General features: G+C 46.8%; 2 protein-coding genes across 2 annotated transcripts; one reads left to right on the top strand and one right to left on the bottom strand.

Annotated features, from left to right (window-relative positions):
* Window positions 1-1139: 1139 nt before the first annotated feature.
* On the bottom strand, window positions 1140-7878 carry SPRTN (SprT-like N-terminal domain). The gene is made up of 5 exons (XM_075089506.1): window positions 7482-7878; window positions 5845-5944; window positions 4879-5007; window positions 3837-4104; window positions 1140-3554 (listed from the first exon to the last, which is right to left on the bottom strand). The coding sequence occupies exons 1-5, from the start codon at window positions 7760-7762 to the stop codon at window positions 2818-2820; spliced, it is 1515 nt and encodes a 504-aa protein (XP_074945607.1). The 5' UTR covers window positions 7763-7878; the 3' UTR covers window positions 1140-2817.
* Window positions 7879-8049: 171 nt separating this feature from the next.
* On the top strand, window positions 8050-13994 carry EXOC8 (exocyst complex component 8). Its single transcript, XM_075089505.1, has 2 exons — window positions 8050-9669; window positions 10326-13994. Exons 1-2 carry the CDS (start codon window positions 8134-8136, stop codon window positions 10932-10934), a joined length of 2145 nt encoding a protein of 714 aa, XP_074945606.1. The 5' UTR covers window positions 8050-8133; the 3' UTR covers window positions 10935-13994.
* Window positions 13995-26948: the final 12954 nt, after the last annotated feature.

Consider the following 26948-nt stretch of genomic DNA (forward strand, 5'->3'; position numbering starts at 1 on the left):
TTTTTTCAAGATTTGTTACTGGCGTGTGTCGTTATAGATGGTATCTAAACTCATTCAGGACAAAGTCAACTGATATTGAGATGAAATTTCTCACCTTTGACCCAAATCTACAAGGATATTTTAAAAACATGCTTGTAGTCATTGTTATAGTTGTGGGAAGGACACTATTCAAGAACAAAATCTTACAGAACCAGCACTCACAGTAATATAGCTGAAAAAACAAGGCCATGACCTGCTAATAATAGCCTGCAACAGGTAGGAACTGCAAAGCCTATCCACCCAGCCCTTTGTCACCTTTATCTCTGTGTAAAAGAGATCTTGGCATCATAACACTTCATTGTAAAAACATGTATGGGCAGAGGTGGTGTTTTTTCCACAGCTGGTCCAAAATTGCACAATTGTTTTGAAAAGAGATCTATTTTAGGCCACTTGTGTATTTGAGACAGGACTTGCCTGTAGCTTAAGCTCCCTCCCAGCCCCCGGCAGGCCACTGAATTCCAAAGGCCAACTGCACATTTGTTTTCCATTTGTTGTTCAAGTGAACACTGTTGATGTAAAAGAAGATATTTTAAAAAGCCCATTTGAATATGAAAAATGTATTTAACAATACCCACAGATCTTCCCTTCCTGGAGCAACCCTATACTCTTACCAGCTGCAGTGGGAAAGACAAACCAGGAAACAGATGGGAACAATAGTAAGGGAAATGTATCTCCAAAAAAACTTCACGATGTGAGAGACCATTCCTGATGTGAATCTAGTCCTCATCTTAAAGGACACGTGGTAGTACAAACACTTCTGAATAGTACTGTCAAGTATCATGTCAGGTTTCACTGGGAACACTGACACATACTGCAGCTTTAAGAAGGAAGTATGGAAAATTAGCATCTCAAATCAAGTTTTAAAAATCAGTATTTGTGAAATTTTCCACAGAAATGCAAGAGAAGTGAAACTGTGCTAAAAATATGATGGAGAAAGGGCAGAGGTTGATGCAGTCTATATTCACCAACACCTGTTTTTACAGGGAAATTTAAGAAGGAAAAGTGTTAATACAGAAAGGATCTATTAAACCAGACTGTTATTAGATACACAGGGGAGCAACACAAGGTGGCCACAACTGCCATGTGAAACCCAGGCTTAATGAAAATCTAAAAATCAGTACCAATTTATTCAGAATATGCAAGAACAAACCAATACACATTAAACATCTGTAGTATCAGTAGATAAAAAAATACACCAATGTTTAAAGAGAGCAAAGGTATCATTTGCCAGATTCCATTGCACATCAGTTTATTTCCCAATTTCAAAAGGGAGCAGCAAGTAATTAGTTATATAATAAGGCAAACATACGTGCATCCGAGGCTAATATAGCCATTTGAAGCTGTAGCAGCAATATATGAATCAGCATAACTTTTTTTTTTTTTAACACAAAAATATTTATAATCAGTTTTACAAGTAAGGAATCAAGCTGTTAACTGTTTAACCAGTTAGCTACTTCCAGTGCAGCAAGAGAACTGCTAACATTTTGGAAAGTTTCTATAGAAAACACATCCGCTCAGCATTGGTAACATTCCACAGCACAATGGGTTTAGCGCCCAACTGGCTGGCCTGCTGGATACCAACCACCAAGCTGGCTGGCTTCCAGAAGATGCAACACAAAGACCGTCAGCCAGTGTCCATCCAATGCCATTTTGGCGTGTAAAGCACTGGAAATTTGAAAAAATCATGAAGGCTTTTATGACATGGCCAGGAACAGTCTTGACCGGACCACTGCCAGTATTCCTCACAACTTCCACTTGCTAGTATCAGCATATGGGGGTCAGTTACTCTCACATGAAAACCCATATCCTAAAGACTAGTAAACTTACAACGCAGAGTTTGTGCAAATCATCAGGAGAAGTGGGCGGAGAGTCTAGCTGGGATTCTGGACCTTAAGACACAGACATGACTGAAGTTTATTAGCTTCCATTTGACCACTCCCATTTCTAACAGATTAGCTAACTTCTAAATCCTTTTTGAAAACAAGCTCCTCAAAATGATTTATTTTTCTGAGCCCTTAAACATAGGGTGTTCTCCTCATCTACCAAATATTTTCTGCTTGACTTCCTAGCACCTTCATCGCACTTCTGGATCTTCTCTTTTCCTGCTGCAATCCGCTCACTAAACCCAAACGGATGCTTTGCGGGTTTTGATGCCTATGCCTCTCCCATCCTTGACAAAAGCCTGTATTTGAGATTCTCACTCTCATCTATCTTTTCAAAAAGGTCAGCGGTGAGAAGGACCGCCTGAAATTCTAACTGTGGCTTATGCAAAATACTTACTGTTCTAAAAATACATGCCACTTGATTACATTGCAGTAAACAGAAGAATTCCTATCTATTAGAGGTGGTTAACTTTAAGAATGGCCAAAAACACTTAAAACCCAACCACCGCCACGAAGGGGTCTTAAGAACAAAGACAAATCAGCAGGATTAAAAGTGTCTTACATTTTAAAAACTGCCTCAAAAATACGCCGTTCGGCAAGTATCCACCTTCCGCTGTATTACCCAGATTCTGCAGCAAGAACGTTGGCACAAACGTCCAACTACTAAAACCTGAGCATCCGATTCTTTGGAGCACAAGTAGCAGCCAGTTTCCCAGCCAGCGCTGATGTGCAACTCGGCAAAACGTGTTGCTCAGCAAGCTGACAGTAGTTTAAATTCCAGTTCAGAACAGGCACACAGGAACAACCACAGCTAAGCAAACCCTGAAGCAAAGTAAGTCTTCAAGCAGTGCTTTCAGCCCTGGTTTATCTTTTTGAAACAGCTTTCTGAAAGGTTTTATCCAAGACAAGAATCAAGGTGTTCATTTATTTTAGACTCCAAAACCTCGGTCTGGCAAACAGGACAACTGACTTTTTTATCCTGCCTTACAGCAGTGCTGGAACTTGCAGAGGACACTGTAGATTCAGCTTGGGTTTTCATAGGTGTCTTGATACTTAAAGGGACCTCAGTATGCCCTTTTTTAATGAAATAGTTTTCAAAGGCAGTTTTGTCTTCCACTTTTGGCCACTGGTGCCGTGTATTAGTACACTCTGAGCTTTTTTTCTCAGAAGCAACCTGAGCTGCTGTTGTCGGCTCAGAACCAATTTGTTTTGGTGGCCTGTTACAAAGTGGCGTAACTCTCTTGCCATTTGCAGAACCTTGGTTTGATTTTTCTTCCGTAACACGAGCAATTTTAACAGGTGATCCATTAACACACTGGTAAGCTTTTGTATCAGCAACAGAAAGTTTAGGAAACTCGCGCTTTGAAGCCAAGTTCATTTTCTCAGTGGCATCATCAGTGTAAAGTGGAAAGAAGATGCCACTACGGGGTGATTTTTCAAATTTTATCTCATTTTTAGGGATTGGTATTGTCTTTAGTGTTGAACGATACTGTGAGCCAGGTGTTTCACTGTTTCTAACGCTGCTGCTGGAATTTGTGCTTTTTTCTGAGAGTACACTGTCTCCTCCTCCAAGCCGATAACCCTTCCCACTGAAAGGCACCAGATCTTGCATATCACGCATTTGTGTCTTGACTGGAAAATAAGAAGAAAATAGGAAAAATTTAGTAACTTTTTCATATATAAATCATGGGCGTAGTATTTTATGTGCATTGCCCAAAAAGGTCTGCTGCTTGAGAACAGTGCAGCAAACCAAGCCTTTTGCAAATAGTTGAGAAGGAGCCTAGAAATGCACAAATAAAATGGGCCCTGTTCTTTGCTAAGTAACAGCAATAACAGAACAAGGCTCATGCGGTGGCTGATCTGTAGTTGCTCAAGGAACTGTTTGGAAAAGAAAAAAAAAAATATTTTAAGTACCTTTGTTAGTTAACTCCGAATTTGGAAGTTTTGCTGGCTGGGTTTTCTCCTTGGATTTCTTAGAAAAGTTCTCTGGCTCCTTCACTTTTGTGAATGTACCGCCACATGTCTCTTGATGCTCAACCCACCAGAAGTCTCGTGCAGAGGGTGCTCTATTCATTGAACGTTTCACGTATCCAAAGTAAGGTTTCCTGTTTTGACAGGGGCCATTGCATCGCCACCAGTGCTGGCGGTACAAATCCACCTCATCATGAAAAGTATGATAAATCTAGATTTAAAAAAAAAAAAAAAGAAAAAAGCAGTTGTTCAGAAAGGTTCTAATTTTATATGACTAGCTCTACAATTATTTTTTTTTTTAAATATATTACCATTCCATCCATTCCATTACTGCTGTGATCTCTACATTACCAGCTAAAAGAGCTGAAATCGGATCAACATTTAGATACTATTAAAACAAAACTTTAAAAAGAGACAGGATGTATAGGAATATGTCCTGGCTGTCCTGCTTGAACTGCAATAAAATAATTTTAAAATCTACCTACAATTTTACCCTAAGTGGCATACTGTTTAGAATGCATTGTAAACAACAGCAGTATTATATTCTCCCTCCAGCTATTATCTTAATTGATCTTATCAGACACATTATTTTAAAATATCATCAACCCATTAGCCTCTACTGATATAAATCTTAACTAAAACAGACTGCTTTTCCTCAGATATTATTCGGAACATGGAGCTATTCTCTCCCTGGTATCATTAAGTTGTTTCAAGTTTAAAACAAAAGCTTAAAGGAAAATACTTACAGAGGGTATACTTGAAAGTTATGACTCTAATAACTCACCACATCTTCCTTAACCTGTTCCCCCACCATCCCCAACAAGGTAACTATGGAACTGGCACACACTTGGATACAAAGCTGTACTGCTGCCAGCTGCGGAGCTTCTAACAAGAACAAGTACATTACTCATACCACACGAGGCATACTAAAAAAACAAATCAGGAAGAAACCTCTATTAAATTAGGTTAAATGGATTATGCTTACTGTGACATTGGCTCCAGTCAAGCGATTAATGCGACGCATGTGTTTGCGGAACTCTGGTCCATGAGATTCACGATCTTTGTCATTATTAGTAACAAAAAGCAGGGCATGGATCATTTCATGCAACAGTGTCTGAAATTATGCAAATCATTAGCTATTTACTAAAAAGCATTACATATGGTTTCAAAATTAAGCTAGAAGTATTTTACTCCTCTACACTGATCTTGGTACTGATCTTATTTTCATGCATTCACATGTTCAGTCTGAGTCATAAAAACATAATACTTACCTACCTGTCAAATCAAATCACCTCTATTCCCATACCACAAAAACATGATGGGGAATATTACTACAATAAGTGACATTCCAGAAAGGAGAATTAATCCTCAAACTTAACTCAGATCTTTAAAGAGATCATCCCCTCTACAACCCCAAAAAAGAGACACTTGTGAGAAAGTTGGAACTTCCACAGCAATTCTGTCCATTAAGCAAATCCGAATGTTGAGCCAGCTCAAAGCAGCAGCCCTGACGGAGGCATGGGAGGCAACACAAAGTTATGTTTACAGTCATACCCTATATCCTTATTTTCTGCTATTGCTCTTTTGACCTAAAAGATGCAACTACAGCCATTTTCTGATTGTGCTTTCAGTGCATGTTTGGTTTGTAACATTAGAGGATAATTTAGGAGCAAAAAAGTTGTTTTGGGTTTGTTTTTAACCTGTATAAAGTCAGTAAAATAAACAAGTTACTTTAGACTCCTACTCTGAGCTGCCCATTTAGAAACAAAACTGAAAGATTAACGTGATATTGCAACACAAGCAACAGAAATGTAACAATATAGATCATTAAATAGTCATGGCTTTAAGTCACTGTACATATGAATCCCACTATGACATGTGAAATGTTTGTATGCAGTGGGGGCTGGCACAATACATTTTTTTTTTAGATTCATGAGCAATCTTCAAATACCTCAACGAGATCCTTCCTTGGTCTTAACTTTAGGAGCGGCTCACTTAGACGAATGGAACACATTCCACCTTTTCCTTCATATCTACACACTCCAGCACACCTGAAAGACAGAGAAAGAAAATATTAAAAGCCACTTGTTTCTGTGGCAGATGAATAAAATTGGGAATTGGAGCTAAAACACTAGGTAATTCAGAACATGAAAAAACACTTTTAACTGTTAGTAGTTAATTGAAAAGCTCAACATCATTAAGCAAAAAAAAAAAAAAGAAAAAGAAAAAGCCCACGATTTCCTTAGAACAGGCTGTGACTGAACAAGCAAAACTGAAACTGTAAGTTATTAGGCCTCTTGCAATCACTTAATTCAAAGCTAGCAATCCTGTCGGGGCGGAAGGGGAAGTCACAAGTTCCCTGCTAACCCAAGTCACTAGCAATAGGATGAGAGGAAATGGCCTCAAGCTGTGTCAGGGGAGGTTTAGATTGGATATTAGGAAAAATTTCTTCACTGAGAGAGTGGTCAGGCACTGGCACAGGCTGCCCAGAGAGGTGGGGGAGTCACCATCCCTGGAGGTGTTCAAAAAACATGTAGACGTGGCACTTCAGGGCATGGTTTAGGAGGCCTGGGGGTGTTGGGCTGGCAGTTGGACTTGATGGTCCTAGAGGTCTTTTCCAACCTTAATTATTATATGAACCTGTTTTGGAGGCAGAGGACTGTTTTCATTAGAACTCCTGATGGAGCAAAACACAAAAAATAGAGGCTGGAGATTCAGAGCAGCCAACACAGACTTAACTGCTGGTTGCTGCAATTTCACCTCTCATCTCCCCCAACTTTTGGCTCTTACTGAACCTTCACGTACCATCACTTCTGCATGCTAATCCACCAGAAAGCACTTTTTGTTATTGAGTTTAAAGCTTGCTGCAACCAGCAGAGGACAAGAGGGGGCAGGACTTCAGCAGCCGGCAATTGCATCAGCTGACGTGCTGCAGAACGGCAGCCTGCATTTCAAAGCTTTCCTTTTTGTTTTTAAATTAATATTTTAATTTTTAGTCTCAGGTTTCTTGTATATTCCCCTTCCCAGTCTATTCTAAATCTTATTAATATACTACAATTTCATATTTGCCTTTCTGCCATGTTGTAAAGCTATCATAAAGCTTGATAACAAGAGAAATGACAGCAATACAAGTGCATTAAGTTTTGACATATGCAGTTTAAGACCAAGTTATTTATTCCGCTTTAACATCTCTCCAGTTTTCCCAGCACCACGGGAAAAGCCATTTATGGCTGCGAAGGACGACCAACGACAGCCAAAACAGACCAACCCACACCCTGGGGTACGAACTACATTAGAAAAGCAGGACATTCAGGCACCCAGAAGAGCGGCTGTTGCACGAGCACACCGTGCCTACGGAGCCACAGTTAGGAGCAGCACGGAGTGACAAGTGACAGCTTTCCTCCCCCTCCCTAAGGCCCACAGCCACGCCAGGAGATGAGCCGTCCGTCACCTTGCTCTGACACAGCTGCTGGGGCCACTGGGCGACGGGAAGGACTGGCCTCCCTCGTCCCCGCCGCCCCTCGGGCCCCGGCTCCCTCCCCACGCAGGGCTGCCCTGTGAGCAGCCCCCCACGCCGCGATGGCCTACAGGGTCATGCGTGGGCTCCACGATACGTCGACGGCCGCCAGGCGCCCCCAGAAGAGCGTCTCGTTGAACTGCACGAAGAGGCCGTGCACGTCGGGGCTGGGGTCCAGCAGCTCCCAGGCCTCGTCCACCACCGACAGCGGGCGGAGGGGCGAGGGGTCGGGCGAGGCTTCAGGGCACGCTGCCGCCGCCGCCGCTGCCTCCTCCGCCGCTGCCTTATCCTGCGCTTCCCACAGCTCCTGGAGCTGGAGCGCCAGCATGAAGTCGTCCTCCTCTGTCTCCATCCCGCCCGGTACGGCCGCGAGGCGGCCCCTGCTGCCAAAGAAGCCCAGGGCGCATGCGCGCTGCGCAACGAACGCCGCTCCGCCACCGCCGCCTTCCCACTACGCATGCGCCGAGCGCCGCCTAACACAACCCCGTACTCGGGCGCCTGCGGACGGGACTCCTCCCCCGCCCCGCCCCGCCCCGCCCCGTGGGCGGTGCGTCCCCCTCGCGGCGGCCCCGGGCGTCACTCGGGCCGGTTGCTTTCCGGCGGGGTGGCGGCGCATGCGCGATGCTGGCGCAGGCGGCGTACCTCCCGCTGTGCGCAGGCGCAGCGGCTGTATCCCCGGCGGCGGCGGCGGCGGCGGGGCGGGTACCGGGCAGCGGGCCGGTGATGGCGATGGCGCTGGGCGAGGGCGGCGGCGGCGGCGGCGGCGGCGGGAGCCGGCTGCGGCGGCAGCTGGAGTCGGGTGGCTTCGCGGCGGGGGAGTACGTGAAGCAGCTGTCGCAGCAGTCGGACGGGGACCGGGACCTGCAGGAGCACCGGCAGCGCATCCAGGCGCTGAGCGAGGAGACGGCCCAGAGCCTGAAGCGCAACGTCTACCAGAACTACCGGCAGTTCATCGAGACGGCGCGGGAGATCAGCTACCTGGAGAGCGAGATGTACCAGCTCAGCCACATCCTCACCGAGCAGAAGGGCATCATGGAGGCCGTCACCCAGGCCCTGCTCCTCCAGGCTGACCGCGACGACCCCGCCCTGGGCGCCCGCCGCGCCGCCGCCGCCACCACCGACCCCTTCCTGCCCCTGTCGGCCAAGGAGGCCGCGGCCAGCGAGGAGGGGCGGCAGCGCACGCTCACCACCCTCCTGGAGAAGGTGGAGGGCTGCCGCGACCTCCTGCCTGAGAGCCCCGGCAAGTACCTGGTCTACAACGGCGACCTGGTGGAGTACGACGCCGACCACATGGCCCAGATCCAGCGGGTGCACGCCTTCCTCATGAACGACTGCCTGCTCGTGGCCACCGCCCTGCCCAACCGCCGCGGCGCCTACCGCTACGATGCCCTCTACCCCCTCGATGGGCTGGCTGTGGTCAACGTCAAGGACAACCCGCCCATGAAGGACATGTTCAAGCTGCTCATGTTCCCCGAAAGCCGCATCTTCCAGGCCGAGAACGCCAAGATCAAGAAGGAGTGGCTGGAGGTGCTGGAGGAGACCAAGCGCAACCGGGCCCTCAGCGAGAAGCGACGCCTGGAGCAGGAGGCCCTGCCCAGGCCTGCCCCGACACCCCCTGAATCCACCAACCCCTTTGAAGAGGATGATGAGGAGGAAGAGCCTTCTGCTGAAGAGGAGGTGGTCGACCTCTCACTTGAGTGGATCCAGGAGCTGCCAGAGGACTTGGACGTCTGCATCGCTCAGCGGGACTTCGAGGGGGCGGTGGACCTCTTGGATAAACTCAGTGAGTACCTGGGGGACAAGCCTGTGAGCCAGCCTGTGAAGGAGCTGCGGGCCAAGGTGGATGAGCGGGTCCGGCAGCTTACGGACGTGCTGGTGTTTGAGCTGTCTCCAGACCGCTCGTTGCGAGGAGGGCCACGGGCCACCCGCCGAGCTGTGTCCCAGCTCATTCGCTTGGGCCAGTCCACCAAGGCCTGTGAGCTCTTCCTGAAGAACCGGGCGGCCGCAGTGCAGACAGCCATCCGACAGCTGCGCATCGAGGGTGCCACGCTGCTCTACATCCACAAGCTCTGCCACGTCTTCTTCACCAGCCTTCTGGAGACGGCGAGGGAGTTTGAGACGGACTTCGCTGGTAACAATGGCTGCTACTCGGCCTTTGTTGTCTGGGCCCGCTCTTCCATGCGGATGTTTGTAGATGCCTTCAGTAAGCAAGTATTTGATAGTAAAGAGAGCTTGTCGACTGCAGCAGAATGTGTCAAGGTGAGAGGGTCCAAAGAGGGTGATGTGACATGATGGCCAAAACAAAGGCTGCAAAGCTTGTAAATCCTCGTTTCTAACCCTAGGTTAGCTGTTGACTCTTGAGTGGGTCTCCAGAGAGGTTTCCTACATTGAAAGGTTAATATTAATTTGGGGTTGATTTGGTTTTTTGCAGTTTAACAGGAAAACGTTAAGATGAAAATACACAGCAAGAAAAGCCCTGCCTTTATCAGAAATGCAAAATGTGTTTGTTCTTAATTTGTCTTTAACCACTAGGAGGTCCTAAAATTTACATGAGCTACATTTGAATGATGAGTACTTTGAAGACTTTCTGTTTGTTTTTCAGGCCTGTCCTGGACTACATTTCCATAACTTTTTGCAAGACTAACTTTCTCAGTTATTGTTTCTTTCAGCTGCTAATGTGGGGGGGAAGCATGTTTGGCGGGGTTATAATATAATTGTCCAGATAATTTTTCACAGGCAGGGCTTGTCCTTCAGTTATTAATTTCTCATTCATGAGGAATTTCTTAAAGCAGGTGAAAAAGTGAAGCATGACTACTGCTTCCCCATTTTCTGAGAATGATAGATTCAGTAAATGTGTGAGATGTAAAGGGGGCCTGCACACTAGTAACATCCTGTACTTTTCCTTAATACCCAAGGTGGCTAAAGAGCACTGCAAGCAGCTTAGCGAGATTGGACTGGATCTCACCTTCATCATTCATGCCCTTCTGGTGAAGGACATCAAAGGTGCTTTACAGAGCTACAAGGATATCATCATCGAGGCCACCAAGCACCGCAACTCTGAGGAGATGTGGAGAAAGATGAACCTAATGACTCCAGAGGCGCTGGGGAAACTCAGGGAAGAGATGAGGAGCTGCGGGGTAGGCAATTTTGACCAATACACGGGCGATGACTGCTGGGTCAACCTTAGCTATACTGTAGTAGCTTTCACCAAGCAGACTATGGCCTTCTTGGAGGAAGCGTTAAAGCTTTACTTTCCAGAGCTGCATATGGTTCTTTTGGAGAGTCTTGTGGAAATCATCCTGGTGGCTGTCCAGCATGTTGATTACAGTTTGCGGTGTGAACAGGACCCTGAGAAGAAAGCATTCATTAGGCAGAATGCATCCTTCCTGTATGAAACTGTCCTTCCTGTTGTGGAAAAAAGATTTGAGGAAGGAGTTGGAAAGCCAGCCAAGCAGCTACAGGATCTGAGAAATGCTTCAAGATTGATGCGTGTAAATCCGGAAAGTACCACCTCTGTGGTGTGAAGTGACCTGACTGTTCTTATGAACAGAGTGTGAAAGCCCTTACTGAAAATGTTGTACATTGAATCTATGAACTAAATGGGTCGGGTGTTTGGTTTTTTTTGAGTCCCTGAAAAATGCAGAAGTCTAACTGCTGCATTTCAGAAGCTGAAGACTCAAAAATCAAAGCCTGCAAGCATGCAAGGCTTTTCTTGGTGGATGGCCGGTAGGGGAAGGAGAAGTAAGGTTGAGGTCACTTGTCCTTGGACAACATATCCTGTAAGAATGGCTTGTGTAGTGTCTGTGGCTTGGGAAATACTATAATGTACAATTTTTGGCCAAATGTTTGTGGAAGTCTTAAATATACGTACACCATATGGCAGAAAAAGATCACTTCTCATCGTGTCACTGTAGGAATTCTTTAAGGCAGTGTTCTGGTAGGAGGGGAAGTGCTGAAACGCTCCCAGGGTGTGGTATTCAGTGAGGCACATCCACCGTCCAGCTGTGACTCAGCACTGCAGATAAACACCATGGGTTTGCAGAGTCTGGTTTGTTTGGTAGCAGTGCAGACTCTTCAATTTCTTCAACATTCAAATTCTCTTCACTCACTTCAGAGGCAGATCTAAATTAAAAATGGTTTTTGTATAGGGTTTTGTGATTGGGTGAAGGGGCTTCTGTTTAATAAACTGACCTGTTGGCTTAAATTACAGCTCTCTGAAAATAAACCTTCTGCTGTCAGAAACATTTGTTCTCTTCAGAGAAGAAGTGAGAATAACTTTCTTCCCTTCCCTTTTGTGTTCCCCTTGTTTTCTCATGGACTCCATTGGGGTCAAGACCATTTGATGAAGTACGTGCTCTTGCTTGAGGTGCTGTCGTAAATGCATTATGGGCTATTACCTACTGGTAGAAACCATAGAGAAGAGGCATAAATGCTCTTGAAATGGGCAGGGCAGGGAGAGAGTCTGATGGTACTGTTTCATTTGGAGGAAACAGAATGCTAGTTTTGCTGTACAGAAGCAGCACGAGATGAAGAGACTGGGTGTGAGGCTTTTTGTCAGTGATGCGATCTTCAAAATACACACTGTCTCTCCTGCAAGTATTAGTATCATCTCCTGTACTACAGCAATAACCAAGAAGATCTGTTGCAGAAAACACAAGGGCTGTATTTGGTTGGGAACTCTCTTGTAGGTGGGGGAAGTTTATGCAAATGCTTGGTTGGATTGAAGGCGATGGCTATCTCATTCAGTATGTGTCTCTGAAAATAAAATAAGCCAAGTCTTATGTAAAGGCTGGCTTTAGAAAGCTGTCAGCATCATCTTCTAAGCTGCGTAAACTTCTTCCCCTTTAGTGCAGGCTTCCTTAATCATGAAAAAATCGCATTACAGCTAAGTAACCTTTTTATTAGACTTTCAATAAGTGTTCCTAACTGGAATAATTGAGTATCCTATTCCTCTTGCGCTTTCAAATGAAAGCTTTTGCAATTTGTGTCATGTTAATGAACGCCCTGTGACTGTCTGAGCAAACAGGAGATGTCGCCAGTAAAACATTCTGCATAACTGCTAATACTGGAGCTTCATTTCTCCTAGTTTTCACTTTAGTGGCTAGTATTCTTCCTCTTGCTCTTTGGATGCCTTTCGAACTGTCAGATTTTGCAAAACATGCTACAGTCTCTGCCCACTTGCTCTCCAGCATTTGAGCCTTTTGCTAGGAAATCACAGAAAAAAGGTGTACAAAAATGGTTTTAAAGGGTAACACGGTCCTCTTCGCTAAAACCGATTGAAGGCCAGTTTTATTTTAAGGTACAGGGACAGTGAGAGTTAGATCTTGTGTGAACACATTATCTCCAAGAGGGAGCCGCGCAGGTGTCATGTCACTAGTGAACCATCTTTGATACCAGAACCTAGTGACGTACATCGACCTAATATATTCTCTGTCATCTGTTTAAAGCGGGCAAAGGTACCAACCTGGCCTTATGCAATTTGAGAAATATTTTCAAGTGGATTATAAGTGAGAGCTCTCCATGATGACGGGTATTTCGGAGAGGGAGAAGGGAGGGCTTTTTTTCTCTGAAGACAGGTATATTTTATAGTTTTTACAGCAGAAGAGAGTATCTTGTGAGTGCAGAGTAAGTACAGATGAGCCTTATGTAATTTTGGGGGTTTTTTGCCTTGCCTTGCAAAGGAAGGGTAGGCTGTGCAACTGCAGCTCAAGACTGTGATTATTGTGAAGCTTGAGGATTTTCTGCCAGAAGCTGAAGTGTCGTTTCCCAATTCCCAGCTCTGGCATAAGATTGAATAGGAGGAGCGCCCTATTCATGCTTCCATTTCAAGCTGGTGTAGCACATCTTGGCCTCATCAGAGGATGAAATGTAGACTAATTCTGCCATGTGCTCTGCTAAGCCCTGACACCATTCCCTTCATCAATCTATTTACGGCCCGCAGGGCCTAGTGATTTTGTCTGCCGTCATCCATGGAGCCGTGGGCTTATGTGGATGTTGGTTTTAATGGATCAGGGAGTCTGGCCTTTCCTTTGGGTGATCAGATATGATGCTTGTGTGCCTGTCACAATTCAAACAGGCGTATGGGTTTGTGGGTAGCTGTAGGTGGCACTGATACTTTGTAACTGGTGAATCTATTCAAGTCATAATAAAAGAAAAACAATTACTTAAGGAAAAAGGTGTGCAATTAAATTAAACACACTTTGTATGTTAATTCAGTTAAGAGAAAACATTAACGTATGCTCAGAGTCATGGTTTAATAAATTTCAGATTTGCAGATGGTCATTTGGAATGGCACTTCTCTTTTCCTGAGCTGTACGCTGGGGATAGCGGTGTTCAAGTTGGGATTTGCAGTAACTACTGAATGATACGATAGCAGTTTTGTTGATCTGGGGAGGAAGTAGTCGTATTTTTTTGTTTGAGACAATTGCATATAAAATCTGGTTTCCTTTAGCTGCTGTGACACAATTGTGATGTGTAAAATGAAGATTTTATTTTTAATTCAGATGAATTTATGTATTAGAACTTAATGCAATAACTTTTCTGAACAGTGAGGACCGTGTATTAAAACTTTTGGACATACAACACTAGCGGTGTATTTCTGGTTTTATTACATCATTATCAGAAAGGGGACGCTTAACTTGAGTGCTGAACGTGCAGTACAGTCCATCTCCTCACTAGGTGGAGTTTTGTCTGCTGAAGCCTCAGCGTGCAGTGGGGCAGGCACGGGCATTAAACCTGTGCTGCCTCGCAGGGTGCCTTGGGACGTGTTTGCGGCACACCGGGGAATTGGGATGCTGCGCCGAACGATTCGGATGTTAGGGTGAACTATTTTTCCTTCCTCGGTAGTGCTTTTCTTCTGCATTTTCTAATTTTTGTACTGTTAATTTCTTAATTCTTCATGTTTTCTTTTCCTGCTGTGTTTCTATGCCGTTGGCAGGCATCCTGCAGAGGGTCTCGGCGTGCTACGTTTTCTGAAGGCACGTACCAACGCGTGACTTTTGTTCTGCCTGAAAGACGCTGCTAGATTGCGGGCCCCTGCAGAGGTGTGAAAAGTCGCTTGCCCCGCCTTCAGCTGTCTCGTGTGAGATGTTCAGCTTAATGCCTTCTCAAAGTGAAGCCTGTGTGACCTCTTGTCATTTTACTTCAATATTGGACTGAAATTCCAATGAGAGCTCACGCTCGTAACGCAGCTTTGTGCTCCAGCACAATAACGCGGGAGGTCCCCACCACCGATCTGCATAACTTACGCACTCTTTACGTTCCCTTTGCTGCACAACTCTTATGCTTTAATTGGGTTACCTTTTACTTAAAAATACTAGTAGTTCTGCAAACTCCCAGTGTGTTTTCTCTGAAAAAAAATAAAACCCAGAATGGGGCATATCTGTCAAGGAGCTTTGTGTCTCCAGGCTATGCTCACATACTTTCTCTCTGAGGTTTAAGCATTGTGATATGTGTTCAGTCCCCACAAACTCTGGAAGGAAGCGGAGAGAGAAACACCGCAAACTGTGGGAAGAATGTTTCCCAGTCTTACGTAGTATACTGTTTTTGTGAAAATAGATTTGCGCCCTTTATAATTACAAGGGATGCGACTAGAGTAATAGATCAGAACTTGATTGAGCCACCTTGGACACAGAGTAATTACCTCTTGAGTATTTAGGAAACCTGGCTAATAGAACTTCAGTGGCCTCAACATGTCCTGTAATACCATTCTCAACTTCAGGGTTATGGGCTGAAGAGATTCCCTGTTACAGAGGTGCTCTGTTCGACACAGCAGAGGGAAAGTACTAGCAAGAGGCCTGGCCTGTGCTGGCCACTGAGCAGTGTTCCCCTTCCCAGTGGATTACGGGGCTGATCAGGACAGCTTTAGGGAAATTTTAGATGACCCTTCTGTGACGCTGTGGTATTTATCCCCTCTCCCTCCCCATGCAGCTGCTGGATCACAGCTTCGCTTCGATGGCCTGAGCATCCCACTTCTCACCCGAGGAGAAGATTATATGGGAGGACGGAGAGAACTTGCTCCCCAAATTCCTTGAGGAGAGCTGTGATGGCACAGGGTTACCACTGGAGGTCCCACAAGAGCTCTGCATTGGTGAGCATCACCTCAGCGCAGGGAAAAAGGCCACGCGTGGTACATCCGAGCAGATACGATTGCATTCAATTTGTTCTCATAGACCGGTACAAGAGCTAAAAGCAGGTATGAAAGCTGAGATATGAATCTCTTCATGTCATGGCAGGAGCTGGACTCTGAGACATCGGCAAAGATTACCCAAAATATAATTTGGCCCGGCAGCTGTTGGGAATCCTGCTCAGATGTGCTGATGTGTTGGCACGTGATTATTGAATGTACTGCATTAGGGAGCTGGACCAGGGAGAAGAGCAGGTAGCATTAATTTCATTGCTGCTTGGAAAATCCTTGGAGATGCTTGGATTAATAAAGATTTCAAGTTATTTAAAAAAAAAAAAAAAATCATGCAGCTCTTCAGCTAGTTGCACCAACACACAATTCTTTCTCTGTCATCCCAGAAAGCTGATCCAGTCAAAATCAGAATTCTCATGAAGGTGAGAGAGAGTTAGCCAAATCCCTTGCGATACGAGGCGTGTGAATCTAAACACCTGCAAACTTGGGCAAAATTGAGATCTGAACTTCAGGCAGTCCCCAGCCTGACTGTGGGCTGAGGGAAAACCTTGCCTCAAACGCTTCCAGACTTCAAGTTCTCTGGGCTTTGAGTCATTCCTACTGTTTCCAAAATCACAGTTCACAGACAATCGTCTGTGCCAGTCACATTTCTTAAGACTAATGTGTTTTGGTTGTTTTTAATTACAGCTTTACAGCACTGCTGCAGTCTGGGGACTCCTGTTGTAGTGTTCATTTTCCACTCTCCAGACCCAGTTTTCACAGTAGGAAGGGGCCCTGCTCCCTGCCCCAGCTCCTGCAGGATGGGGTTGTCAGAAGAGTACTTGAAGCTCTGCAGAGAATCGTTCCTTCCTCAGGATTCAGTGAATTTTCCTTTCAAAATGTGGGTTTCTGATAAGCAGCTCCTGTTCTGCTTTTTTCCCCCCAACTAACAATGAGCAGGATTGTTTTGTTTTCCCCCTCCGCAATGTAACTTCACCAGCAGAGGTGCCAGATTGGCTTTGTGGAGGAAGGAGGCCAAACTGCATTTTAAATTACAGTCCGTGCATCTGTCTTAACGTAATTCAGGCCATATACCTCCCTGCCTGCTCTTGCTAATGGCAATGTACATGGGGAGGAGGGGGGTTGAGGGGTTTGCAAGGAAAGATCTGCAATCTTTGTCCCTCCAACTTCATCCGGCAAGGTGCTTAAGCACACACTGAAGAGCATAATACATCCCCCTGAATTTGAGAGGCCCACTCCTATATTCAGTTGTTTAGATGTTAAAGTGCTTTTCATTCATGGAGTATCAGTAAATTTATGTTGAGTTTCACAAAACCAACTGGCAAAGAAGCGATAGGGGAAGATACCAGAGGAACGTGAGCAAACAGAGCACATGAGCAAACAAAGTGTGCATTTCTGTGACACCTCAACTCTAGTGTGACAAACTGTGGTCCCAGACAAAGCTTTTCCCTTCTTCAGCGGTAGCACTAGGCTTGGTGTCGCAACTTCCGAGGCAGCAGCAATAATACAGTCGGACACGCTAAAATACTTTATTTTCATACTTCCTCTGACCAGGTGCCATACGTAGCACTGCGTTAGGGTGGAGGAAATGCCTTTGGGAAAACTATGATGCTTAACAAAGGGTCACAGGGAGGGTGGATCAACTGCTGTGCTGGGATGTGGCTCCACCTGAGCCCAACACTGGTGCCAGCTGGTACCAGGAGCGGCAGTCCCAGCCTCCTGTCACACCTCCAGCCTCCCTCGTTTTACTCAAACCCAGTGCCTCCCACTGCGAGCGCTTCCCTCCCGCCGTCCACCCAGCCTGAAAGAGGTCTCCTGCCTCGGTGGGATTAAATGCCATCTTGTTTGCTGGGTAACGAGTGATGTGCACAGTAAGCAGAAGGCCCCTGCGCCACCGCCTGGCATCTTCACACCAGATAGCCCCTCTCCTGGTGTGCCTGTAATCAGTCACCATTTTTTTTTTTTCCCCTGAAGTTTATTACCATTTAAATAGCCTTCCAGCCTGAAATACGTTGGGGGTGGTTCTGGCTCTGCTGCCTCACGCTCTGTGAAATTCATGGCCCTAAGATCATGTCCTCACAGGAAAATAGGATGGGTTCAATGAAACTGGTTTAGAAACTGTTTTAAACCCACACAAGACCTTCTGTGGCCCTGTAGTTTTGACAGGAGCACTTTCTATGTACTTGGCTTGGGGTATAATATGCTTAGACAGAAAAGTGTTTATTCCCAACCAAAATCACAGCATTGAATCCTGCTGTCTGGGGCAATGGTTTTGACTACTGTGGGCAAATTCCATGCTTAAGTCAGCGTGTGTTTTTAGGCCTTGAAGATTTAAGGGCCAGACTGCGAATGCCTTTAATCAGGAAGCAATTAATTGCACAAATTTCCTCCTTGCAGTCAGCATAGCGCTCATCCAGGTAATACTCCCTGCGAGGCGATGGCTCATGCCTGCGCACTACTTTTATTACTGTATATCTCTGCTAATTAGTTCCTGTTGGATGGTAGGCCAGGTTGCTACAGGGGGTTCAGATAAAAGGTACAATCAGTTAAGACGATCTAAAGATAGCTTTAAGAAGAAAAACAAATGGTTTGTTTTTCCTGCTGAGCTCTTTATTGTTATTATTATTACTATTTCTGAAGAAAACTCCCAAGCAGGATTCATGCTTTAGGTGGAAGTCAGGACCAGGTTTGTGAGGGTCGTTCCAGTACCTCGATATTGAGCACGCTCGAGTGGGTTTTTCTCCAGAGCATCCTGGTGCTCGCTCAAGACTGATCCCAAGTAGGAAACACCTAGTTTGTCTCTTTTGCACCCACCTCCAGGCAAAGGATCGCAGTCCTGGTTCTCCCTCAGAAACTCATGCTCAGTTTTCACTTTGAGAGAGGTGTTTGTGTACGAGGGCTGGGGGGATGTTTAGCCCTCATTGACAGTCCCTGGGGCAGCACATACACAATGTCTCACAAAACAGGAGGGTAAGGATTCAGCTGCCCCTCTGCCCCACATTCAGGTCAGGGCCATTTTCCCCTGCTAACGCTGACACTAACCTTGTTTGCTTTTTCAAACACAAGCCACACATCCTTCCTGTCCTACATGCTGGTGAGAAACTACCAACTCCCTCATTATGCTCTTATTATTACTAGCAGAAGCCTTCCTCTGTGCACACACAGCGCTTCATGTTTGACTATTATAATTGTATTTTCAAAGTTATAAATAACACATTAGCCTGGTTTATGTGTTCATGCAAGTCAAGCTATAAACTGGCAGATGAATGAAATTAACTGTCTCCAGAATTCACATTCCTGTCACTTATTCAATTATTTGATCAACATAATTGCTCAGAGCAAGAGCTAATTGGAAAATGACATGCATTTACCCTCTCTATAGAGGAGGAGAGGCTTATCGGGTATTTTACTGCAGGCACTTTCATTACTCCCAATATTCTGGAAGAAACAAGGTTTTTAAATGAGCCAGGCCCAAACACACAAAGCTTGTTTGCTAGCCAGATGCTTTCCCACCCTTAAAATAGTTCCAGTATTTTGTGGTGCAAGGGTTTGAACACGCCTATAGTGCAGTGCGTACAAGTACCTTGGCACACAAGGTATGGGAGCCACAAGCCAGGCTTGCCTCCAAGAGTCTACAGCACTAAATGCGTCCTTGCTCCTGTATATCTGCATTCATTCTGGTGCTGCAGCTATACTTGTTCGGTTCTGCCTATGACCGGCTCGCATCCCTGGGAGCCGATACGGACAGTATTGGTCAGCTGAGGCAGAAGAGCCTCTTAGGAGTAGGAAAGGCAGAAAGTGATTTTTTTTCTTGTTGCTGTTGTACAAAAGACTGTAATTCCCCCTCTTGTCAGCTCCAATTCTGCATTAAGGCCGCAGTTTGAAAAACTGATACCGTTGGAATGATTTTTCTTGTCCCTCACCTAGTTCAGGCGTTCTGGTTCACGTTGCAAGCCCGCAGACACACACACGCATCGACACATCTGTGCGCTTTGTTATTAAAAGAAAATCTAAGAAGCGGGTGCCAGAACTGAGGGGTGGGGATGGAAAGGATCCGGAGGTAGGGGACTCGAATCCTAAACCTGTTTCCATTATTAGCTCTAGCATTGTTTAGGGTTGGAACATTTAATTTGTTTAAGTAAGAGACAAGCAAGCACTTTTCCAGGCTTCGCGGAGGGGGAGGAAGCTCATCTATCAACGCCAACAGTTTGCAACCTATTGTCTGCAGGCCCGGAGGGGATCTATGGGTTATCTGTAGGGGAAAGGGAGCTAAGAAAATCAACCCTGTTGTCAGTTGCCTTAAATTCATGACAGATGGTCTGCACCTCCACTGGAAAATATTGGGGTCTGCAAATCAAAACTGGGTAAAACCCAGTGTGTTTTCCTCCTGCTGTTCGTGAGCGGTTCAAGCATCAGGTTTTGCCTGCTTGAAAAGACTTCAAAAGTGGTCCACAGAGCACGTCAGGGCTGAGAAACACCCTGTACTGGATCTCGCTCCCTGAGCTCTAGCTGTGCTGCTAACACTGCGCAAGGGGTACAGAACACCTCTGGGAAACTCACTGTACTGCATGCAGTGTCCTAGGGGCTGGTACTGTCTATATTTGATGAGAAGTAGTTAACCAGGTGAGCAATTATTTAGTTCACCCAAGAGGAGATTAAGAAATGAGTGCAGGACAGCCTATTTGTACTTACACCAGGACATTTCTCACAGTGGAGGTTTTCTAGAGTAGGAAGCAAAAGTATACAATAAAAGGATAAAAAAATAACCCCACCGTGGGTGGCTGGGGAGCTTGCAGTGCTTGCATAAGTGTCCTGGTGGTCCCTGGGGGAAGGACAGTTAAGATTTTGTTGTGCTGCTTAATGGGGATGCCCAGCAGCTTGGAAAAGAGGGGTGCTGAGGACACCTGGTGCCATTCCTGCTCGCAGCTGTGCTACGCACACGGCCGCAGCAAGCTGAAAAGGAGGACGGTGCCAAGGTTTGGCGTCCGGTCAGTGACTCCAGCTAGTGGACAAATAGCCCCCGAGTAGGATGCTGTGATCTTTAAGCTGTGACTAATGGTATAAATCGGGAACCTGATGGCACCACAGAATAGCTCACATGGAAAATGCAGGCTCCTTTGTTGCCAGCTCTAGGCACAAAGGGGAAAAAGAATAAAACCCACGATATGTCGGGATCTTGCCAACTCAGGCCGCTGCCACGGGCAAAACGGGGGACGGGCGTGCGGGGAAGCGGCAGTTGCCAGGGCAGGAGCGGAGGCAGCCCTGCACCCCCCCAGGCCCCGAGCAAAGGGGTCCCGCAGGCTCCCGCACAGGCAGCGGGACTGGGGCAGCTCCCGGGGGGGGCGGCGCCCCCGGCCCTTCACCCCCGCTCCGCACCGGGATGCGGCGGGGAGATGCTCCCCCGGAGGCCAGGCTGGCACCCCGCCGCCCTCCCCACCGGCACCGGGCCCGGCACCGACAGCAGGGGGCGGCCGCCGCTGCCGCAACCCGCACCCAGCCCCGCATCCCGGCATCTCCGCCCCCCCACACCCAGCCCGGCATCCCGGCATCTCCGCCCCCCCACACCCAGCCCCGCATCCCAGCATCTCTGCTGCCCCACATCCAGCCCAGCAGCTCCGCATCCCCGCACCCCCACCCACCTCCAGCCCGGCAGCCTCACAGCCCAGCATCCAGCCCTGCAGCCCAGCAGACCTGCATGCAGCTCCGCAGCCCTGCAGCCCCAGCACCCAGCACCCCTGCAGCCTTGGGCCCAGCCCGCAGCCCTCCAGCCCATCATTCCCAGGAGCCCACCACCCCAGCAGCCTCGCGTTCCCCCAGCTCAGTGTCCCAGCAGTCCCTCAGCCAAGCGCACGGGCAGACCTGCATCCAAATGTCCAGTTCTGTAGCCCTACAGAACCACAACCTTGCATCCAGCCCCAAATCCCTGAATCCCAGCATCCCAGAAGTCCCGCAGCCCTACCACCCAGCACCCCACAGCCCACCATCCAGCACAACATCCAAGCTGTATAGCAGCCCCGAGGCTCCGCAGCTCTGTAGCTCAGCATCCCCGCAGCCCCACACCGAGCAGCTCAGCAGCCCAAGGATCTCGGCATCCCAGCCCAGGGCATGCAGCATGTGTGGCTGGCACAGTGCTGCTGCTCGTGGGTCTAGGTTTTATTGTGGTTTCTGCCCTCAGACGCAATGACAACTGTGACCGCGGAGGTGGTTGTAGTTACACTAGGGCCTTTTTGCCTGAGGCCCTGTTATAAACTGTACTGGCAGAGGTGCTATTTCATTCCTGGGAGCTGGAAAAATCTTTCTAGTGCGGGCTTGCCACAGCCTGAAAAGGCAGCTTTACAAACGTGCAGGATGCAGCCAGAGTTACTGGTGCACTCGGGGTCCCACCGCTGTGCAGGGCTAGAGGTAGGCGTGCAACGTGGGTAAAGAAAAGCAGGAGCAGCTGCCTCTGCAACTTCTTGGCTCCAGTGCTACGGCCTGGTACTTCACTGTGAGCTTTGTCTCCATCAGGATCAACCCCTCCCTATGCACAGCAACAGATTTTTCTGCAGGATTTTAGCATTAGAAATGAATACTGGAAACCTGGTGCTTTTGTTACACTGGGGCATTCATCCTGCTGACTGTGAATGGACGTGATTGCATTTCTGCAACTGGAAATTCAATAAATATATGCAGAAAAACGATGCGCCCCTGGGTTTTTTGTCTATTTTTGTCCACTTTCTTGTCCTGCTGAGCCTCATGCTGGCAACTGCTTGCAGGAGGCTGGTGGCACGTTCGATATGATGGAGCGCTCCTCTCCTGCCTGACTTAGAGCAGAGCCTTGCTGCATACCCGAAGTGATGGCACAGGTGTGCTGCTCCTCTGTGAACATATTCCAAAGGCACACGTGGGCTGTCTTAGCTGGAAATTCATCCTATTTCTCACGCAGGCACAAAAGATCTGGTTACTATTTTTGGCAGAGGGAAGGTACTTGAAATGGAAAACGTCCCTCAAGTCACAAAACAGGATAGAAAATCAAGCCATGGAAAATATTTGAAGGCAAACAATAAAAATGCAGTTTGAGTCAGTGGAAATGTTTCATTTCAGTACTTTCAAGCTGATCTTTTTTTCATCACTTAAAAGTAAAATTATTTAACTTGTAAAAGGCACTTGAATAAAGAAAACACTATTCTAAATGTCAACAATGGAAAAACGTGATGCTTTGATATTCATAATTTTTTTCCTTATTGCTTTTATTTGAGAACTGTTTGGGCATATTTCCTTTTGTAGCTTCCACAAGAAAACCAATAGTTTTAAGGAATCAGTCTTTTTCAATTAGAAAATATTTTGCTGAAAACTCCTGTCTGGAAAAAAGCTGGAAATAGTTAGTGTGAGAAGTCGAGCAGGAAGCTTTTAGTTCCAGATGTGTTGTTCTACTTCCCCTGTTATGACAGAGGTACTTACAATGAAAGTTCAAAGATGCAGCGCCGGTGGAACTAACTACATATTTCCTGACGTTTGTGCCTGTCCGTGCAGGGGTGATTAGGCCGTTCTTTACAAACCCAAGCTTAATTCATTCTCATAGCAAAGGGAGCAATCAAAAGCCCCGCGATTCCCAGACAGAAATCAGGGCCAGTGTACCAGAGGCTTTCTCCCATCTTATTTCTGGCTGTGTTGTGTTCGGAAGAAAGATGCACACAGCAGATAGAGTCCGATCCCAGCTCTTCTCCAGTGAGTCAGAGTCAGCTTCTTAGGTCTTATGGACCTTAAGTCAGGAGGGCAGTCTTGTGGCTTAGGATAAGGAGTCTGTGAGTCAGAAGAGTTTAATGAAAAAAAAAGCCTGCTCCTTTTATTTATTAGGAGATGTCTCTAACCAGCCTAAGCAAGCTGCCACTAGAAAAAATCTGCTGTAGGCATTTTAAAGATGGAGGGGGTAAAAAAAAAAAAGAAATCCAATTGGCATTAGATGATTTCTGCAGCAACATTATATTTATCCATAACCAGTGTCCTGATAGGAAAAGGACAAGCACCAGGGTAAACACCAGAAATATCCTGATTTGGGTTTCAAGCTAGCTAAACTCCCGTTGATTAAGCTGGGAATTTTGATTAAAGACCTCAAGCTGTGACCCACAATTCAGTCAGGTTACTCCTGCAGCTTAGCAAGGCTTGAGTTAAATTGGAAAGCAGGATAGAGCCTCAGTGAGTTTATCAGCTCTGAGCAGTGTGTTTCTAGGCAGATAACCTGCAAGTACCTCCTTGCTCAGCCCCGGAGTCTTATGGGGGATTCAATAGGTTATCTGTGTGTTGGGGGGAGATATTAAAGTCAAGATATTATAGTTAAGGAACGGTTGGTGGGTTAATAGCCAAATGTGAAGGTAAGGGTGATTAAAGCTTTAAAAAAAACCCTAAACCCCTTGGTGACTGTAGTCAAAGACAATCTTCGGTTATTTTTTGATGGTTACTTTTCTGTCTAGGCTCCCACGGAGGTTGACAAGGGCTATTTTAGCTTGTCAAGGCAATAGCACCATAGCAACAAATCCGTAAGAGGCCTGTCCGTTTGGTGCGCAGGACCTGTTTTGCATAGCAGGCCTTTGATCTTTAAGTGTCTTTAGCACCGCCATTTTTTTGAGTGTGGTGAAAAGGTGAAACAGGTCCCTTGTTTAAGTAGGACAATTTATTATTGTCATTTAGCTTTCGAACGACAAGCCGTTCAGAAGAGCTCCAGCCAGCGGAGCGAGGCCTTGAACGCAAGGACATTTATGCTTGGGTCAACAGGGAAGTAAAACGCACGGGGTTTGCAGAGTCCAGTCCTTATTGCATCGGGAAAAAAATTTATATTTTTATTTGTTCATTTTCAATTCCCGTTTCTTCAGGTTACTGACAAAAGAATTGTTAATTAGGTGAGCGACAATAGCTAATTCAGTAAAGACAGGGCTTCTCCCTTCTGCTTCGTGCCACAGCAACCAGCTTGCTGGGCAAACTTTGGCTGAATAACCTACCTAGCTGCTGTGAAAAGCAGAAGGAATTCAGACTGATTTTGAGGGCACCACCTGAGTCTGTCCATCCAGCACGGAAGGAAAGAGGAATCACTGCAAACCAAAAGGGGACTTTTCCAGAGAGACCATACAGAGGTGATATAATATAGGTAAATGGTATAATATAGGTAAGAAAACCTGCTGCTTCCAACTACTGGACTGTGAGAGGCAAGTGCAATTTTTTTTTTCTCCGATCTTTGATAGAGAGCAATGTGAAATCCCGAACAGACAGTGTTTAAGAGGACCTAGCTGTACCTCTGACAGCTCTTGACTATGTGCTCTCGCAGGCTTCTTGGGCAGTGTCCGGCACCCAGCACCCGTGTGCGCCTCATCCACAGCGACCAGCAGTCCCCCGGCCTCAGGCAGTGCCCAGCGCTGGGCAGCTGGCCGCACTTGCACAGGGAGGGACCCAGAAGGGCTCCTTGGAGGACACCCAGCCCTGTGGTTTTCAGGCTGTGCTCCAGGGGCACACCGGTGACCCACAGGGCAAGAGGAGGTGGTCAGTGAAGTGGGTAGAGAAAAAGTGAATCAAACAGGCACACCTCCCTCCACGCATGCAAACAAATATTACGATGAGAGAGCAAGAGTACCAAAATGTATTCTAGGCTTTGCCTGGTTTCTGTAGCATTGTCAGTGAAAATCATCATGGAGCCGTTGCATGTTACAGTCCCTGGACTTTGTTCCAAAAGCATAGTTGGAAGAGAAACTGTCAGGAAACACCAGCACATCCCAGCTGCCTAGAAATAAAATCAGCGGGCCCTAACCATTCCTGACAGCCCTGGGTGTCTCACCTTGCCAGAGATGCCTCAGCCCCCAGAGGCAACTGCAATATGCAACTGTCCGCAGCATCACAAAGTTTGTCCTGCCATCTGTATTGAGCTTTCCTTGCTGCAATTTAAGCTCATTATTTCTTGCCTTATTTACCTCCACGTGCTGTAGAGAATAGATTATTCCCTTTCTCTTCAATGTGCCGAAGACAAATTGTGTTCAGCTCCGTATTGTTCACACAGCCCTTTCGTGGTGGCAGCCCATCCCTCCTTCGCCTCGCTGCCTGCCGGTGAGCCAGGGATGATGGATTTACCCCAGAGCAGCCTGGGAATGGCACTCTCTGCAGCTTTACTATTCTGTTGCTTTGGTTTTACTCAGGGCTGTCTTCCCATCCTGAGCCATGTGCTGGATTCGCCTCTAGTTTTGAGTCCTTTTCAAACTTTCATTCCTACCCCTGAGGTGTATTTCCCAGGATCACCCAAAGCACATTCCTATTTCCTCTGCACCTACTTTGGTCCTTTGTTTCCCTTCAGGAGGGCTGCCCTTCCCAAACAGCAGCTCTCAAACCCACGGGACTGCACCACACACACACGCGCACGCACACACACACACACACACGCAGCCAGCTCCACATTAGCTAAGACCTAAGATAACCCAAAGCATGAGAAAAAAAAAAAAACAACTCTGCAACTCTGTGTATAGTCAGTACCTGGAGCCAAACAGAGATATTCTACCCCTCATATTTTTTTGTTAATTGTTGCGCTGAACATTTTTGTTTTATCAGATGGGGAATGACACTCGAGACCTAACTAATTTGTGCCTCTTGTCAATGGCTCTTTGTTTTCTTTTAGGTTTTTTTCCCCTTATTTTTTCCCTGACCCTATAATCATTTCTTTGTTCCCTTTGGTAAGCTGACCACTCGGATCATTATTTTCCTGCAAGGCAGGCCTGTCTTAAACCTGGCCGTATCATTATTTGTAATAGCAGCAACATCCACTGGAATAGCAGTGATGCACAGCAGCCAGGGCTCCCTCCGCTAGGCACTGTGCAAAAAATCACACTACCCAGCTCTGGAGTGACCAGGACAAAAGAGGCTGAAACCCAGATGAGAAAGCATCTTTTCCGTATAAAACCAGGTGAGAGACTTTGGACTTTTCCTTCATAGGTACTTTATTGCCCTTGTTAATGGCAGGCACTCTGACTATATTAGCGTAGGCTAGCAACAAGGTACTAATAAACTAATAAACAAAGCAGAGGCAGGGCGCAGGGCCAGGCGGTTGCCTGTACAGTTAAATGGTTGGCATTGTCCTTGCATGAGTTTGTCCGAGACCAGGCAAATATTCCCGCAGCCGGTGCCCAGGCATGTTTCAGGAGCTGCGGTGGGCCAGGGAGGGATCCCGGCAGGTGGTTTGGGCACAGCTCTCCTGCTCCAGGGGGACAAAAGCTCGTCCTCTGGGGATGGCTGGGCATGCCAGTGAGATTCAGGGGTGGAAAACATTCCCTTGCCTGTCTTATTAATTTATGTAGCTGTAGCCTTGGTGTCTCGGCACTGCACAGCTTTTAATGGATTTACTCATCCCAGCATCCCTGCGGGGCAGGGAAGTGCTGCTCAGCCCCTGGGT

Source organism: Phalacrocorax aristotelis, chromosome 3, assembly GCF_949628215.1.
Source record: "Phalacrocorax aristotelis chromosome 3, bGulAri2.1, whole genome shotgun sequence".
In the NCBI taxonomy this organism is placed as follows: domain Eukaryota; kingdom Metazoa; phylum Chordata; class Aves; order Suliformes; family Phalacrocoracidae; genus Phalacrocorax; species Phalacrocorax aristotelis.